Source organism: Emydura macquarii, unplaced genomic scaffold (assembly GCF_026122565.2).
Source record: "Emydura macquarii macquarii isolate MOO-44397 ecotype Brisbane River unplaced genomic scaffold, CSIRO-AGI_Emac_v2 contig_2676, whole genome shotgun sequence".
NCBI lineage: Eukaryota > Metazoa > Chordata > Testudines > Chelidae > Emydura > Emydura macquarii.
Window position 1 is genome coordinate 24,327,043 of NW_027132813.1, and position 15,953 is coordinate 24,342,995.

The 15,953-nt window shown below is 39.6% G+C and overlaps 2 protein-coding genes across 4 annotated transcripts in view; one reads left to right on the forward strand and one right to left on the reverse strand.

Annotated features, from left to right (window-relative positions):
- DYNC2LI1 (dynein cytoplasmic 2 light intermediate chain 1) overlaps nucleotides 1–6,323 on the forward strand; it is a 56,928-nt gene extending 50,605 nt beyond the window's left edge. The window contains exon 13 of one of the 2 annotated variants that reach the window (XM_067565065.1): nucleotides 5,826–6,317. In XM_067565065.1, the coding sequence (XP_067421166.1) occupies nucleotides 5,826–5,888 (63 nt within the window). In that variant the 3' untranslated portion in view covers nucleotides 5,889–6,317. Of the gene's footprint in view, nucleotides 1–5,825 lie in introns of both variants that reach the window. The other variant, XM_067565064.1, reaches the window with a different exon arrangement.
- Nucleotides 6,324–6,737: 414 nt separating this feature from the next.
- Nucleotides 6,738–15,953, reverse strand: part of ABCG5 (ATP binding cassette subfamily G member 5) — a 30,128-nt gene continuing 20,912 nt past the window's right edge. Inside the window, exons 9-12 of one of the 2 annotated variants that reach the window (XM_067565062.1) lie at nucleotides 11,556–11,741; nucleotides 10,229–10,341; nucleotides 7,829–7,983; nucleotides 6,738–7,425 (exon numbers count right to left, since the gene is read on the reverse strand). In XM_067565062.1, coding sequence (XP_067421163.1) covers nucleotides 7,405–7,425; nucleotides 7,829–7,983; nucleotides 10,229–10,341; nucleotides 11,556–11,741 — 475 coding nt within the window. In that variant the 3' untranslated portion in view covers nucleotides 6,738–7,404. Of the gene's footprint in view, nucleotides 7,984–10,228; nucleotides 10,342–11,555; nucleotides 11,742–15,953 lie in introns of both variants that reach the window. The other variant, XM_067565063.1, reaches the window with a different exon arrangement.

A 15,953-nucleotide genomic window follows, 5' to 3' on the forward strand; every position in this document is an offset into this window, starting at 1 on the left:
CAGGGCAGTCTGGCTGGCCTGCGAGGTGTTCCTCGGATTCCTGAGGGGCAGGATGTTGCAGGTCCTCACGGACAACACAGCAGCCATGTTCTATATGAACAGGCAGGGGGGAGCGCGCTCCTTGGCCTTTTGCCAGGAGACCATTTGACTTTTGCGGTGAGGCATGACTTCCATATATCTGCCTCTCACCTCCCTTGGGTCAGGAATGACGAGGCGGACTGCCTCAGCAAGTCGTTTCTACCCAGACACGACTGGTTGCTACACCCAGAGGTGATAACTTTTATCTTCCATAAACGGGATGTTCCCCAACTGGACTTGTTCGCGTCGTCCTGGAACAGGAAGTGCCCAAGGTTCTGTTCACTCCAGGGTCACAAGCCAGGCTCCATCTCCGATGCGTTCCTCAGACTGGACGGGGACCCTCATGTATGTGTTTCCCCCCATTCCGCTACTGCCCAAAATCCTTTTGAAAATCAAGAGGACAAAGTGGACGTCATACTGATTGCCCCAGCCTGGCCGAGACAGCACTGGTTCAGCATGTTGCTGGACCTATCCATCGCCCCGCCAGTGCCGTTCCCGAGGCGTTACTGCTGAACCTGGACCCCCTCCACCTGATGGCATGGAGACCCTGTGGCTGACGGAGGGAGAGAGAGCCTGCTCGGCACAGATCCAACAGATTCTGCTAGGCAGCAGAAAACCTTCCACTCAGGTTGTGTACCAGGCCAAGTGGAAGTGGTTTACCTGTTGGGCGGAGTCCCGGGGCATCCCACCGAGCTACTCGCCTATACAGGCGATCCTGGAGTTTCTGCTCCACCTCAAGCTCCAGGGTTTAGCGCTGGCCTCCTTGAAGGTGCACCTGGCAGCCATCTCGGCCTTCCACCAACCAATGGAAGGGAGGTTGTTATTTTCCCACCCGATGTCAGTTAGGTTCCTCAAAGGGGTGGAGAGGCTGTACCCGCAGGTCTGTGATCCAGTGCCTCCATGGGATTTGAACCTGGTCCTTACCAGACTAACAGGGCCCCTATTTGAGCCCATGGCTACATGCCCGCTGCTCATCCTCTCTTGGAAGACAGCCTTCCTGGTGGCCATTACTTTGGCTAGGAGGGTCTCCGAGATAAGAGCCTTAACCTCGGAGCCCCCCTACACTGTCTTTTATAAAGACAAGGTGTGGCTGAGACCCCACTTGGCCTTCCTACCTATGGTGGTGTCCCAGTTCCATTATAACCAGGATATCTTCCTCCCCGTGTTCTTTCCCAAACTGCACTGGTCGGAGGAGGAGCGGAGATGGCACTCGCTGGACGTGAGACGAGCCCTCGCTTACTACATCAAGCGGACATGGCTGTTCCAGAAGTCGACACAATTGTTCGTGGCAGTGGCGGACCGGATGAAGGGCTCACCTGTCTCCACCCAGTGCATCTCCGCCTGGATCACCGTCTGCATCAGGTGCTGCTACGAGCAGGCGAAGGTGCTGCTTCCAGGAGCTGTTTCAGTGCACTCAACCAGAGCCCAGGCCTCAGCGGCGGCCTTCCTGAAGAGAATGCCCCTGCAGGACCTCTGCAGAGCAGCTACCTGGTCATTGGTTCACACCTTTACGTCCCACTACACCATCGTGCAGCAGGCAAGAGAGGATGCGGGCTTCGGCAGGGCCGTGTTGATGAGAGCAGCTCACCAATGACTCCTACCCACCTCCAAGGTATGGCTATTTAATCACCTATATTGGAATGGATATGAGCAATCACTTGAAGTAGAAAACAGGGTTACTTAACAGTAACTGTTGTTCTTCAAGATGTGTTGCTCGTATCCATTCTACACCCACCCTCCGTCCCCACTGTCGGAGTCATCAGAAAGAAGAGACTGAGGGCCCGCAGGGTTGGCAGCGCCTCATATACCGCAGCATGAGCGCGGTACTCCAGGGAGTTCCTAGGCCAACCATACGGGGTCTGCTAAGGGGAAAAAAGTTCCGGGAACCAGTGAACGGTGGCGCACACTCATCTATATTGGAATGGATATGAGCAACACATCTCGAAAAACAACAGTTACTGGTAAGTAACTCTGTTTTTACAATTAACATCACTTCATTATTCCACTTGATCTGGTGACTAAACCAATAATTTAGGACCCAGGGAGGTCTAGTTCCTTAAAGATACTTAGATGTGGCTCCCCTGAGCACTGAACCTTAGCCCATAGGCAGCCTGCTGCCCAATGGAATTTTCAGCAGAGGTACAGCATAAGGCAACAACTCAGCAGCAGGTTTGAAAATATCAGTGGCACCTAAATCATAGAATCGGGTTCCTAAACAGGGAGGGAGGCACCTAAATACCTTCAAAGATCCGGGCCAATATGCCTAGATGATAAATAGATCTGAACCACAGATTCTTAGAAGAATATGATTTTAAAAAAACTACATTGGTTGACTAAACAAATGGAGATCAAGTGGTTTGGCCAATATCAGACACAGAAAACAACACATTTCTGAAAATCAGATACTATCTTCAAAACCTTTTTTGGCAATACCCCTTCTTACAAATGACTATAAAATACTACTACAAACCTATTTTCCTGAAGGTATTGGAAAATGCCTCAAACCTTCAGGAACATGAAGGGTTTGAAGAATTGGTGTCAGCCAGCATGCTGGCTCCCTTGATAATGAAAGATGCTGGCTTTGGTAAGTATGGAAGGAGAATTTTTAGTTGTGTCAGTATCAGGTGTGCAGATTAGTTAGGTTGTACTGAAATAACATTTGTCATTAAAAATAGCTTTTAAAAGGTCTTGAATCTTTTTTTAATTAAAAAGGATCTTGAATCTTTTTTTCATATAGACTCCGAGTTTGTACACTTTCCTCAAATGGGGCATGTATTTCCTTCAATTTTTTTCCACCTTCCCTTTTTAGGAGAAATCTTCTCCATTCCTATATCCTTTCACTTATATCTCACATTATTCTCCACAAGTCTTATGACCAACATTTCTATTAAGCATGAACAAATGTGGCTTTCATGTCTATTTGTCACTTCTGGTTTCTGAATAACTCCTGAACATCTATTGTTCTATCTAGTCCATTCCATTAAAATCAAGATAGTAATCATATGACACTTGCTCAATACTCATGCTAATCACTAGTTTATAGTCACCTTTTTTTTCTCTGAGTTTCCTCCATCTTCACAAGCTGCTGGAACTCTCCTGCCCCCAATCACATTACAAGAGTTACTGAACTGTGGTTCCTGCAGACTGGCTCTGCAATTTGCATGGGCAAAGGTTTCTAGCACTTTGTTCTGTCCCTTTATCTGGTTTTAGAAGGGATGCCTGAAATCCAGCGCATTCTCTGGCTCTCTCTGCCTTATTTTGTTTTTCTTCTTAAAACATTTTAAACCAGTGAGTCCTGATTATTAACAGGCCTGCTAAACTTAAAGTAAGTTCACTTTGTCCCCTTAAATAGAAGGGCTGGCTCTTCAGCTACTGCAAATCAGCATCTATTAGAGCTATGCCAATTTAAATCAGCTGAGAATCTTTCTTGATAGCTGCCTTTAATAGCTTACCATATGAACTTTTTTTGCATGACTTAAGTTATGACAAGAGCTTGCATAAAATTCTATTTTGACATGCAGCCCTTTCAACCCCCATTGATGTCAGTAGGATTCCATGGGAGGTAAGTCTCAGTAGATTTTTGGCTCCTTATGGCTTTGGCATTTAATTTCAGAAGAAATCCTGGTGAAGAAGGGAAAGCTTTTACACTGACGTTCCTGCTTCAAACACCAAGTATAAAGCTTCAGGATAAAGTAGTAATATAAAACACAAATACAGTGTGGATTTCCTTGAAAACATATCAGGAAGGTCTTTTTGCTAGATTAAAAACTAACCCTACAGTAGTTTGGTAAGTTGTAACTGTACCATCTCAAAATTTCCTATAAATTAATTGAACTCAAATGGGAATTCCCAGCATAATGAATTTTTGCTGTATGATGTAGTTAATAGCAGGTTAACATGCCGCATTAATGCAATAGCAGGTGGATAACTGATCTTTGAAACTGCAAACAGTAGATAACCATAGACCTAAAATTATATGGAAGTAATTAGAATAATATAATCCTTTAGCTAACTTGGAGTCATGTATATAAAGACATAGTGACTTAAATAACTCTGCACAGAAATCTTTCAGAACTATGATGCTAAACAGTACATATCACTGCATGAAACTAAAAGATAAAACTTCTGTTTCCTAATGTATCTAAAGCCTTTTGTGTGCATCAAAATTCTAGTAACATTTTTGGATGGAATAAAATCATTTAGGTCCATTGATCTACCCTGCTATTATTCTTTATGCTGTAGTGGTAATTGCCTCGACATACGTGCCTTTTTAATATCTTCACAGTCACAACTTCTGCTGCTGCTCTTAATAATCTGTTCCTCAAAGCACTCTTCCTAAGGAGTTCTGAGTACTGACTGGGATATACTACTTCTGAAATGCTACCTCTTTAGTTTTGCTTTTTATTTTTACATTCAGATGTACACTTCTCATTCAACTAAAATGTAGCCATAAAGGGATTATTCAGCATAGCTAATTTCAAAAACTAATTAATGTAGAGGGCAGAATCTTCCTGTACGCAGGAGAATGATTTTATCTTAAGTATTTAGAATAGTGATTGTACTCTACCACAGGCTGAATAGTTTTCAGGCTTCCCTACACAGGGACACTCTGAATTAAGTAAAGGTGTGAATTTAAAGTGTCTTAGTTAAACTGCATTAAACCCCTGTGTGGATACTCTCATTCAGAATTAAAGTAGCCTTAATTAGGTTTAAACTAAACTCAAATTAAGGCCACTTTAATTCTAAATGTGTGTCCAAACAGGGGTTTAATGCAGTTTAACTAAGACACTTTAAATTCACACCTGTACTTAATTTGGGTTAATTTTCGTGTCCCAAACTGAGACGACCCTAGAGAAATAGTGTAGTTCTTCATTATCAAATAAGTCCTTTGTGATCTTTCAAGAAATGTTTCTGGCTACTATTTCTGTCCAAAATAGAGCATATTAATAAGGGAAATCTAGCTATGTTTCCCTGACGCAGAGTTACTGCTAGCAGAAGAACATGCAAGAGCCAGGGGCTTGATTTTGGAGGGAATATATATCACCTATGAATCTTCAGCTTTGTAAAGGATCCTCGTGAAATAGCATGGGTAAAGGAGAGGATCCACTGCTTTGTGACTCACCTGGTGTTCTGCACACACACACACACGTGCGCACACCTTCAGTGAAGTGCTCTGGGCCTGTGTAGGGGGGCTGGGTACTGCAGTCAGGTGTTAAAGTAATCTCTGTAAAATGGCTTCCTTCCCCCATAGGATTCTCATGGACAGTACCCTGTGTATAGTTCACTGCTTGAAATGGACAAAGTCCTGAATTTGGCCCATGTGCATGTGAAACTATTTTTGCCATTGTAGTCTAGGATTCTGTGTGACAAATAAAGCACTAAAGTTAAAGTATATTCAATATATAGCCATAAATTTCCATGTCTCTTCAGTGACAACTTGGGGCCTGGCCTGGCCTGGCCTGGCAGGTGAATAGCTGGGAGAGGAAATCAAATCAAGATCTCTCTCGTGAAGCAACTTTGTCAGCCTCTAGGAATAAACATTTTTAATTTTAGTAAGATATGATCAAAATTACTTCTGGTTGTAATATTTCAAAAATTGGTAATGTGCCAGCATGATTTAGTCAAGTTACATAGCTAGAAATCTTAAACTTCATATAGATTTGAAAGTTACAGATGTATGCATTTTATTATTATTTTAGTTCATGAGCATGTTATGCTAAGTGTTTTGATATGTGTTTGTGTTTTAGGAACTAGAACAATATAAGCGAAATGCCTCTAAATCCTGGAAAGAAATGGAATTTGAAGCTTGATCGAGATAAGTGCTTAGCTGTCACACTGATTTTAATTTTGTATTTTGTACATGTTAAGCTCAATTGTCATTTTTGCGAATTATACAAATAATTGAAACTGGTGTCTTATACAATTGGAAAAAATATGTAATACCAAATCACAAACATAGAATTAATAAACAGTTTATATAGCATGATTGCCACTATTATTAAATAAAAAAAACTTGTTATAAATTAATAGTTAAATGAATGTACTATCATGTGAATGGAAAGTATTTTCTGGTGAGAAAATAATCCTGGATCATCGGGATCAAGGAGGTTCTAAAACATTTTGGAAAATTTAAAAAAGATTATTTACATAGATGGGTTTAAATATGGAGAACAGGACTCTTAAGGCCATATGTTGTATTGGTGTTTTTTTTAAAAGTTCCTACATAAAAGATTAATTTAAGGGCACAAATTGATTGTTGCAAACCCAGAGCTATAGCTGTGCACACAAAACTTAATGTGCACAGAGCCAGGTGTTTCCCATTAGCGGATACATATTTTAGGTACCAATTAGCCCATTATTTCATAAGCACTGTGAGAGAGACTTTCACACATGCTGCCTGATATAATGTAGTTAAAACCAGATTCTGTTAAACTTGTATGGAAGAAAATTCCCAAAGACTATACCCACTTTGCATAGAACTATGTTATGCCTCCTGCCCACCAATATGACTCAGTACTATTATGATTTCTGGACAATAAGAACCATTCTGCTGCCCAGCCTGTAAGTGATAGTTTGCTATGATTGTCACGTTTAATACTCTAATTTTATAAAGGTATGACACTATCAGTATATATAAGTCCCCATACACACATTGTGGGATATTTGTGTGCATTAATAAAAGAAAACTTAGATTAATGGTAGAAAATTATTCCTACTGTTCAATATCAGAGTCTTCTGGTGGAATTGGAAATGTCATTGATAGAGACAGTCAAATTTAACCTAAACAAGTGAAGCTCAGCCTTTTGTCCATCAGCAGGATGAAATATTTTGAGACCCAAGCAATAGAGGATTGAGACATTGAGGAGAAGGAGAAGTGGTCCATGAGAGGTATGTCATCTTATTGCAGAAATGAACAGTTGAACCACTGGGTTTGAGCACTTAAGAAAATTCTTTGGTGAACTATGCTGAACTGGTAATGGGGTGCGCAAGATGATCTAACTTGACGTTTTCTCTCTCTCTAACTGTCAGTTTATTATTTGTAATATATTTAGTCACAGGTTCTGAGCAATTTCATAATTTCTAAGCCCAAACCTATATACAGAGTCACAAATATTCACTTAAAATCACACTCACTTCTGCAAATTCTGCAATATTTTAGTTTCACCTTTGCATTAGTAACTTGAAAACCGAAGAAAGTGAAGCCCTGTCACACAGCTGTGAGTTACCATATCTATTACATTATGCTTTGATATTATAAGTTCTTTATTTGGGATGGGCAACGTGAGGTGAAGCTGTTAGAGGAAATATTTCTGCGCCTCTTGGTCATCAAGCTTGCAACAATAATCCCTAAAGAAACAAATGACATTTCTGCCCATGACTGCACCTCTTTACTACGTGCACTTACAAATATGTTAAAACATTTTTATGGGTTAAAAATATACCCAAATGTGTGTTTCATAAACTGAATTTTTTTAATTTTAAATGTTTACTGTTTTGTTCATAGTATTTAACATGTTGCCTCCAACATGAGTTATAACTGTTAACTGAAAGGAAAAAGTTGTGAACAGTGTGAATGTAATCATGTCTCATTTGCTATAATTTAGAAAGACAACAAAATGATGGGTACTACTTTTCCCAAATAACGTTTTCAAAAACTGCAGGATTTGGTATATAGTACTGTACAGCCAGTTTAGAAAAGCTAATATTTTTATTGCCTGACAATAATTATCTCTCTTATTTTAAAACTCACAATTGCTAAAATGACAAGTGCTGGTAGGAAAGCATATAACATTAAGAAATCTGTTGTGAACCGGGACATTGCACCAGGAAAAGTTGTCTCAATGAATTGAATCCCCTGAGGGAAAACACATGATGCATCAACTCCAGTAGAAACATTGGAGCCACCTGCAAAAAAAGGGTTTTGGATTATATCATAGAGCATGCAGGCTAGTTACTGCAACTGGTGCCCCCCTGATTTAAACACCTGGACCCCAAAGTTTTACTCTAACTCAATTACATCTAATATACTTGATCTTACCCTTTATTTTAATATAACATGTATGTTCACAACATCTTCTTGTTCCTCTGTGGGTACCCTTTCCATAATGGAGCCAGTGTTGTTCCAGGGGATTTTGTGCAGAGGGTGTACCATCCTTGTGTGCTCAGAACACAGCGTTGCAATCGCTTACACTGCTTCACAGCAGAAGCTTGAGAATTGGGGAGAGCATACTTGCAGATCTATTGCTGTGCAAATACCACAGCATGTACAGCTGCTGCAGTAGTCCTGAAACTGGAGTGGAGTGATACCCACTGTGTAGCTGGGTAGGTAGATTTCCTTCCCTGACAGGCTTCACAGGAACTCCCCAGTACCCAACCAAGTCGATTTGCCATGCAATGGAAATTGAAATTGGAGCATTGTGCAAGTTTGTGTGTCTAACCTACAATGCATTTTCTGAAGAGAGGAATGAGAAGTGTCACTAGAACCTCCAATTCACACTCACCAAATGGAAGATTTAAGGCCCATCAAATACGCTGTTTGCAAGGGCCAATAAGCCCTGGGAAGTTGTTTGACTGTTATTGTAAGGCTTATTAATATTTGTAAAATACTTGGAGATCCTTACATAAAAGTGCAAGGTGTCACTTTCATTGCTGTGATAAAAGCCTTTGTCATCTTCAAGTGTACATTACTGCAGTATGCTCTAAATGGGACTATATTTGAAAATCATCCAGAATTGAAGCTAGCATAGAATGCATCAGTCTGCTTATGGCATTTAGTGTCTTGCCGTAATCTGCAGGTTTCAAGGAGATGTTAAAGATACTGGTTTTCACTTATAAATAGGCTCCCATCTGTTCCATTGTTGGAGAATTTCAACCCCCTTGTCACAACACTGTGCTCCAGAATCTCTGATTTTATTTTCAAACATTGTCTCTAGCTGTTATATTTGGAGATAATGTGAACTGTGTGCAAACTGATGTACTGTACTCTTTCTAAATTTGCAGTAAGTCAAAAACAATAGCTCTAAGAGGTGTGAGTTGCCTCATTAATATCATTAAGGGCCTTCTGAACTCCACAGTAGCAGAAGCTGACATTTTTGCACAGAATTCACCATTTTGCTGTTGCCAGGTGCCCAGCCTTTTGTTTTGTCTTCCTTCTCTGCTAGAACCTGCCTGCATTTGCTTCTTGTTCTCTATTTTACCCCACAAGGAGGAATTAATTGGATGGTGATGCTCCCTCCACTGTTCTATGAAGCCAGGTACTAATGCATTGAGGAACCAGAACTTGCTGTCAGGGAGCAAGGGAAGCCAGAAGCGTAGGCTGGTAATCTTGGCTGCCTAGTGAATAGTGCAATAACCAAGGTCTAAGAAGATGAGTTGATGAAGCCTCTCCCCTTTCCCTGGCACACACAGAAAGGAGGTGGTACCAAGACCCGCCCCCTGGACAACATTGCAGAATCTGAGGTCTGGGAAGTGGAGCCAGGCTGGCTGGAGAACATACTGAAAAAATCCATAGTTGGAAACAAACACTATAAAAAAATTAATGATTAATTTGACATCAATTATTTTTAACTGTGAGCCATGGTCATTCCTATAAAACCCTAAACAGATTATTACCTAACATAAAGTACCTCTCTCCTGGTGCCTTACCACTGCATTTGAGATCAGCAGAGGTACTCAAGATGATGCCCATGGATATAAACAAGAAATTGCTGCTGACAGGGCATTATCTCCAAAGGCTCCCACCTTTGGATTCTGTTCTTCTACATGGTCCAAAATAGCACAAATCTCATTACCTTCAGGGCCTGCTGCAAAGCTCATCTTTTAAATATATCTTCTGCTCGCAGAAGAAAACAGCATGTGAGTGTGGGGAAGTGGTAGAAGTTGAAGAATGGGGAAGTGTTGGAAGGAGAGGAACATTCAAACTTTTGAGTGGCATGGTTTGCTGGTAATGGGTTGTAATAAATTTTACTGGTTTCTACTATGTTATAATGAATTGTTATGCTTAGTTATTACTGATGCTATATTTGTAAATTGTACGTTGTGCTTAGAAAGGGATAGTTAAGTATTCTTTATTAGCATGTGTATAAATCTAAACATATATTTCATTACACTGATTTACAAAGGGCTTGAAGGGGGCTCAGTGAATACTTACCACATGTGAAGTTTAATCCATAAAATTCATTGACTACAAGAACCTCACTGCTGTATTTTTGGAACGTAAGATAACTTAGAACTTTAAAAGGTGTAGGCATGTCTTTTGTGCTCCTTGAACAAACAAAAATGAGTTAAATGGGGTTTCTGTCATTTCAAGAACCAGTACTACCCAAATTTAGAATAACTGCACAGCTCCTTTCAGCATCTTATAATCACATTCAGAGAGCATCCTTCATTTGCCTGCACAATTTTCAAGCACAAACTGTATTTGTGGCAAATATTGAGGGACCTATTAAGGAGATCACTGACCAATAAACAGTGTCAGGATATACGGTAATGAATTGTTTGGGTATGGTAGCAATTAATTTTACAACTTATTTATATTCATGTTGCTGTGTCATCAAAACAAGCTAATCAAATGACAATGGAAGAACTATTAGGAGTGATAGACTTTTGTTATGCAGATAACACATTTCTACCATGTGTATTCACTTCACTTCATCTAAAGTAGACACAGAGTGAATAATAAGCCCTGGCAGACCACTATAGATACTTGCAAAACAAAGAATTAATAATGTCAATCAAAACAAAGTCTATATGATCAGCTTAATGTACTGTACTCAGCAAAAATGTGCACTTCCTATCTCTCTTATAAAGATTTCAAGCTACTCTTTATAATCATATACAGCAAATGCAGCAGAAATGTCCAGCAATCCAAGATCCATTGGCAATATTGATTCCCTTCACAACCCATGAAGAGATTCACAGTCTGAATTAGCACTGCCTGTACTATAAAACATGGTAACAAAAAAACCCACACACTCTCACCGAAAGAGATCAGTAAGACACTGAACTATGGTGGTGGGAAATGCATTCACAATGAAGCACAACCCTTCATTAAATTTAGCAGTGGCTAAAAGGGCACTGAAGAGGATATTAATGTAGTTTTACTTTGCAGAACCAGCTTTAGCTGAAATCTGTTTATGGGAGAAAAAGCACTGTCAAACCTGACATCAACTGATACGTGTTTTTGAAAACCACTTTGTCCTGTGTAGCCATTCCAGTGAGGAAGTGGTTTTGGCATTAACTATCAGTTCTATAAGAAAAGTCTGGATTGAGTGTGTCCCATGTAGTTAATACAAGGTTTAAAAGAGTAGTGATTAGATAGTTCCTTGCTAAAGATTACAGGTGCACTTTATACAGTTGCTACCCTGTTGTACACTCACTTATAGGAATTACCTTTAGCAATGGAGACTGTTCTTGAGACTATTTTATAGTTACATTATTTTATCATCAAAACCACATTTAATAACACTTTTCCTTACCTTACAAGCCCAGTTCCAACTAGCACTCCTGCTACATTAAGTAGCATCACTCCACTGTTGACTACATTTGGGTTTTGAACCACACCAAGCAAAACAAGTGTTAGTAGTTCACCAATTATATGAGGTACTAACATAACAGCAAAAAAACATCCAAATCTGGAAGCGTCAGGGTTCATTCCTACAGTCCTGTGCAAATACAGTCAAGAAAGCATTTTAAAATATAAAAATAAACATTTATATAAAATATAGCATTTATAATTATATGTATAAAATATAAAAATAAACAGACTTTTAAAAAGCATCCTCCCTTTTTGCACTCACAGGTGCATTAACATTTAGTTGTCTGTGTAGCATGGAGCTGCAATCATGTAGTTGGATGTCTAAATGACATCAGTACTGTGTGCAGATAATTACAGATAGAATTTTGCAGCCACAATATTTTATACTTGCACGTTCTGGGTGCAAAAAGGGAAGTTGGAGTAGGGCCCTGCTTAAAATCAGGCTGTTATAGTCCTAAAGAAGAATATATACATCCTTAGTACCCTGTATTAAGGGACATCTAAATTAATTTCCTCATCCCCCAGGAGTCTTAACCCCCTTACTGCTCTTGCTCCTACTTCCCCTCCACCAGACAAGATATATCCCTATTTCTCTCACCCTTGGATCTCCTAATATTGCCAGCTCCATCTTAGCTCTTCCCTAGTTTGACCTCTCAATAAGGCTTCTGTTCCCTTCTTGTGTGGCTGGCATGAGGGATTGGTCAGGATAAGCAGCAAAAAAAATGGTTCATATCTCTAGGTATAATAAAAGAGGTTTACAACAAAAAGTGAGTTATTTGGCAAGATTGGTTCCTTCCAAGATCCCCACCACCTCCCAATAGCAAGATGCCTTTTCTACTTCCTAAAACAGCACTCTACTGGCTCAACAATTTATGAAATTTATGAAAGGGCTCAGAAGGTTATGAAGTCACAAGGAGTGAAATACCTGTAAAAAAAATGTTTGCCCTGTGGGTGTTTCTACTGAAAGAACATAATAAAAAAATTACACTGTTCATTCATTCAAGACATAATCAAGTTCACATTTATCAGTTAGTATACTATGTAATGCTATTGGTCATTAGATATTTGCAAAATAATTCAAATTTCAGGAAATCACTTTAATACTGGCTATACTGTTTTCCCCAAGATGAAATATTCAATGTTTTACATTGTTTAAGGTGCTGGTAGCAAAATATTTTCCTCTCTCTCAGACTGCCCCAAACATAAACCATTTTAAAGAAGAATCTGAACAGAAACTATCAGATTTCGAAGCACTACCTCAATGTGGCAGGAGTAAAAACTCTTAAATATACACGTGCAGATTTTAATAATCTTGTGATAAGAGAGAGAGAAAAGAGAATGGAAAAAAACCTAGAGACATTTTTTTAATTATCAAATAAGATACATAGAAGTTAAAATTATAAGTTCAAAAACACTAAAACTTGGAAGAAATTAAAAACATTCCCTGAACCTAAAATACTGCATGTCCTGCCTTTTATAAAAACTCACTTTGCCTGATCCAGTATAAAATTAGCAATATATACTGCAAGTCTCTTGTTATACTGGCACTTACTCTACCACTAGGGTTTTGAACAGCTTTCCTCCCCCACAAGTTTTCATCAGTTGTTCATTAAACCTTTACAGAATACATTTGTGAAGATCTGATGTCTGAAGTACCTATATCCAGCCATTTCAGTATACAAAAAACCATTTTTATGTTTTTAAACTCTCCTAGATTAGTCTCTCTTTGACCTGATTAAAAATGTTTTTATTGATTATTCATCAGTTGTATTTAGCTTTGAGGTATCACTTTCTTCCCCGCTTTATCTCAGGAGAGACTCCTCAGAAATGCTCTAAAAATCAACATTATGCCAATGAAAAACACTGAAATCTGTGATGGGAAGAAAAAGGCCAAAGAAACAAGTTGTCATTAAGACAGAAGTGGAAAAAGAAGTTCAATATAGAGAGAATACAACAGTTCTGAAGGGGAGCCTCCTTGCCTAATCCTTCTGTGTCACAAAAGTGGAATTCAGCCAACACTCACTCTAATTAGATCAGATGTGCAGATGTGATGGAAATAAATAGCTCAGGGTCACAAAAAGGTAATTATGATTCATTCAGTCAAATGCCTTTTCCTTGTCAAGAGGAATAATCACTATATCAAAATTAATTTACAGTCTGAGTTTATATGCCAACAAAAGAAATAAAATGATCCAAAACAGACCTGTTGGTCTGATCAGGCAGGATACAAAATAAAGATCTGATCAGGATGCACCACAAACATTTTCCATTCTTTTGGCTAGGGCCTTAGAAAGAATCTTATAATCAGAACAGAGATAAAAGCCTCCTGCTGTACAGCTCACTGAAGTCTCCCTTTTCAAGGCAATACTGTGATGATGGCTCAATGACAATTGAGAGACAGCTTCTTCTCACTGATGCTTTTGTGCAAGACTATCAGCAAATCTTACGCAAAAACAGATTAAAATTCTTTTTAACAGTTTGCAGGAAGGACATCAACACCATAGATCTTCTCAGTACTAGTCCATCAGTGGCAGCTGTTTGTTCCTGAACAGGTAAAGTCTTCAGCAGATCACAAAGAAACTGTGGAAGCTCAGACTGACCGGAAACCTCTGCAAACCACAAATTCATGTAACAGTCCACAGTTATGTCCAGAGTATGGTATAACGCATTTGATGAAGTTTTCAAGTGGCTGGTTACCTTCCACTCTATGTTTTCCTTTCCCAGAGCAAGGAGACACGCAGCATGTACATCCATCTTATTATACCCCTGAAACAAAGTGCAGCCTGGACCCTGCTATCCAAGAGGTTCATCAAGAGCAGATAATCATTTAGATGCTCATACAAGCCAAACTCATTTATTATCAAATGCTTTTCAATTCTGTTATTTTAATTCTTGGACTCTTTCATTCTCTGGTGTAGGATAAAGTAGCAAACTACTACACTTAGGAAGGAAAAATCAAATGCACAACTACAAAACGGGGAATAACTGACTAGGTAGAAAAGGATTTAGAGTTTATAGTGACTTGAAAATAAGTCAGTGTGATGCAGTTGCAAAAAAGGCTAATATTCTGGAGTGTATTAACAGAAGTATTGTATGTAAGACACAGGAGGTAGTTGACCTGCTTTGCTTGGCACTGGCGAGGCCTCAGCTGGAGAACTGTGTCCAATTCCGGGCACCACAAATTAGGAAAGATGTGGACAAATTGGAGGGAGTACAGAGGAGAGCAACAAAAAATGATAAAAGCTTTAGATAACCTGACCTATGAGGAAAGGTTAAAAAAACTGGGCATGTTTAGCCTTGATAAAAGAATACTGAGGGGGGACCTGATAACAGTCTTCAAATATGTTAAGGACTGTAATAAAGAGAACTGTCCTACATGTCAACTGAGGGTAGGACAAGTAGTAATGGACTTAATCTGCAGCAAGAGAGATTTAGGTCAGATGTTAGGACAAGCTTTCTAACTATAAGGGTAATTAAACTCTGGAATAGGCTTCCAAAGGAGGCTGTGGAACCCCATTATTGGAGGTTTTTAAGAACAAGTGATTCTCAACCTATTTACCATTGTGGGCCACAAATGCAGCTCTCTGTGTGTTATGTGGGCTGCATCCACACAATATATATATTACCTGTATGGTCTTGAGGATGTCACATGGGCCACAGCTATGTGCTGATTGGGCTGCAAGCTGCCCGTGGATTGTGGGTTGAGGACCACTGTCAGGGATGGTATGGGTTTACTTAGTTCTGCCTCAGCACAAGAGGCTGGACTTGACTTCTTGAGGCCCTTTCCAGCCCTATGTTTTTGTGACTCTATAATAGGATATATTTCCCTATGTAGGTTGCGTGTGGCATATTTTTGTAGCTAGAGGTGTTACAGATTTCCTGGTGTGTATTGTGTCTGTCAGTTTATGGAGTAAGCAGGAGAATAACCACGAGGACAAGTCCCTCCAGTTGACACTAGGAGCAGAAGGGTCTTCTCTATTTTCTGTAAAAAAAGATTTTTTTTTAAAATATGTTTTTGTTTGCAAAAGCCCCCTTAGTCTCTCCACTTTGGGGCTTACAGTCATTTGAAATCCTCTGTAAAAAGGACTTAAGTAAATGATATCCTCACTGTAGCACCACCTCCATTCCCTCTTGAGGGAAGAGGCGGCAGTCAGCTGACTATAGAGCATGCATCCAGGACATGTGGAGGACGTAGGTGTATTTTGGTGGATCAAGCTCAAGGTAATAGTTCCTTTCATTTGTGTTCATTTTACTGCAGACCATAAAGTAACTAATTTTGCTGTCACAGGAAAAAATGACAAATCTTCTTCAGTGTACCACACACCCCATCCTTTGTAAC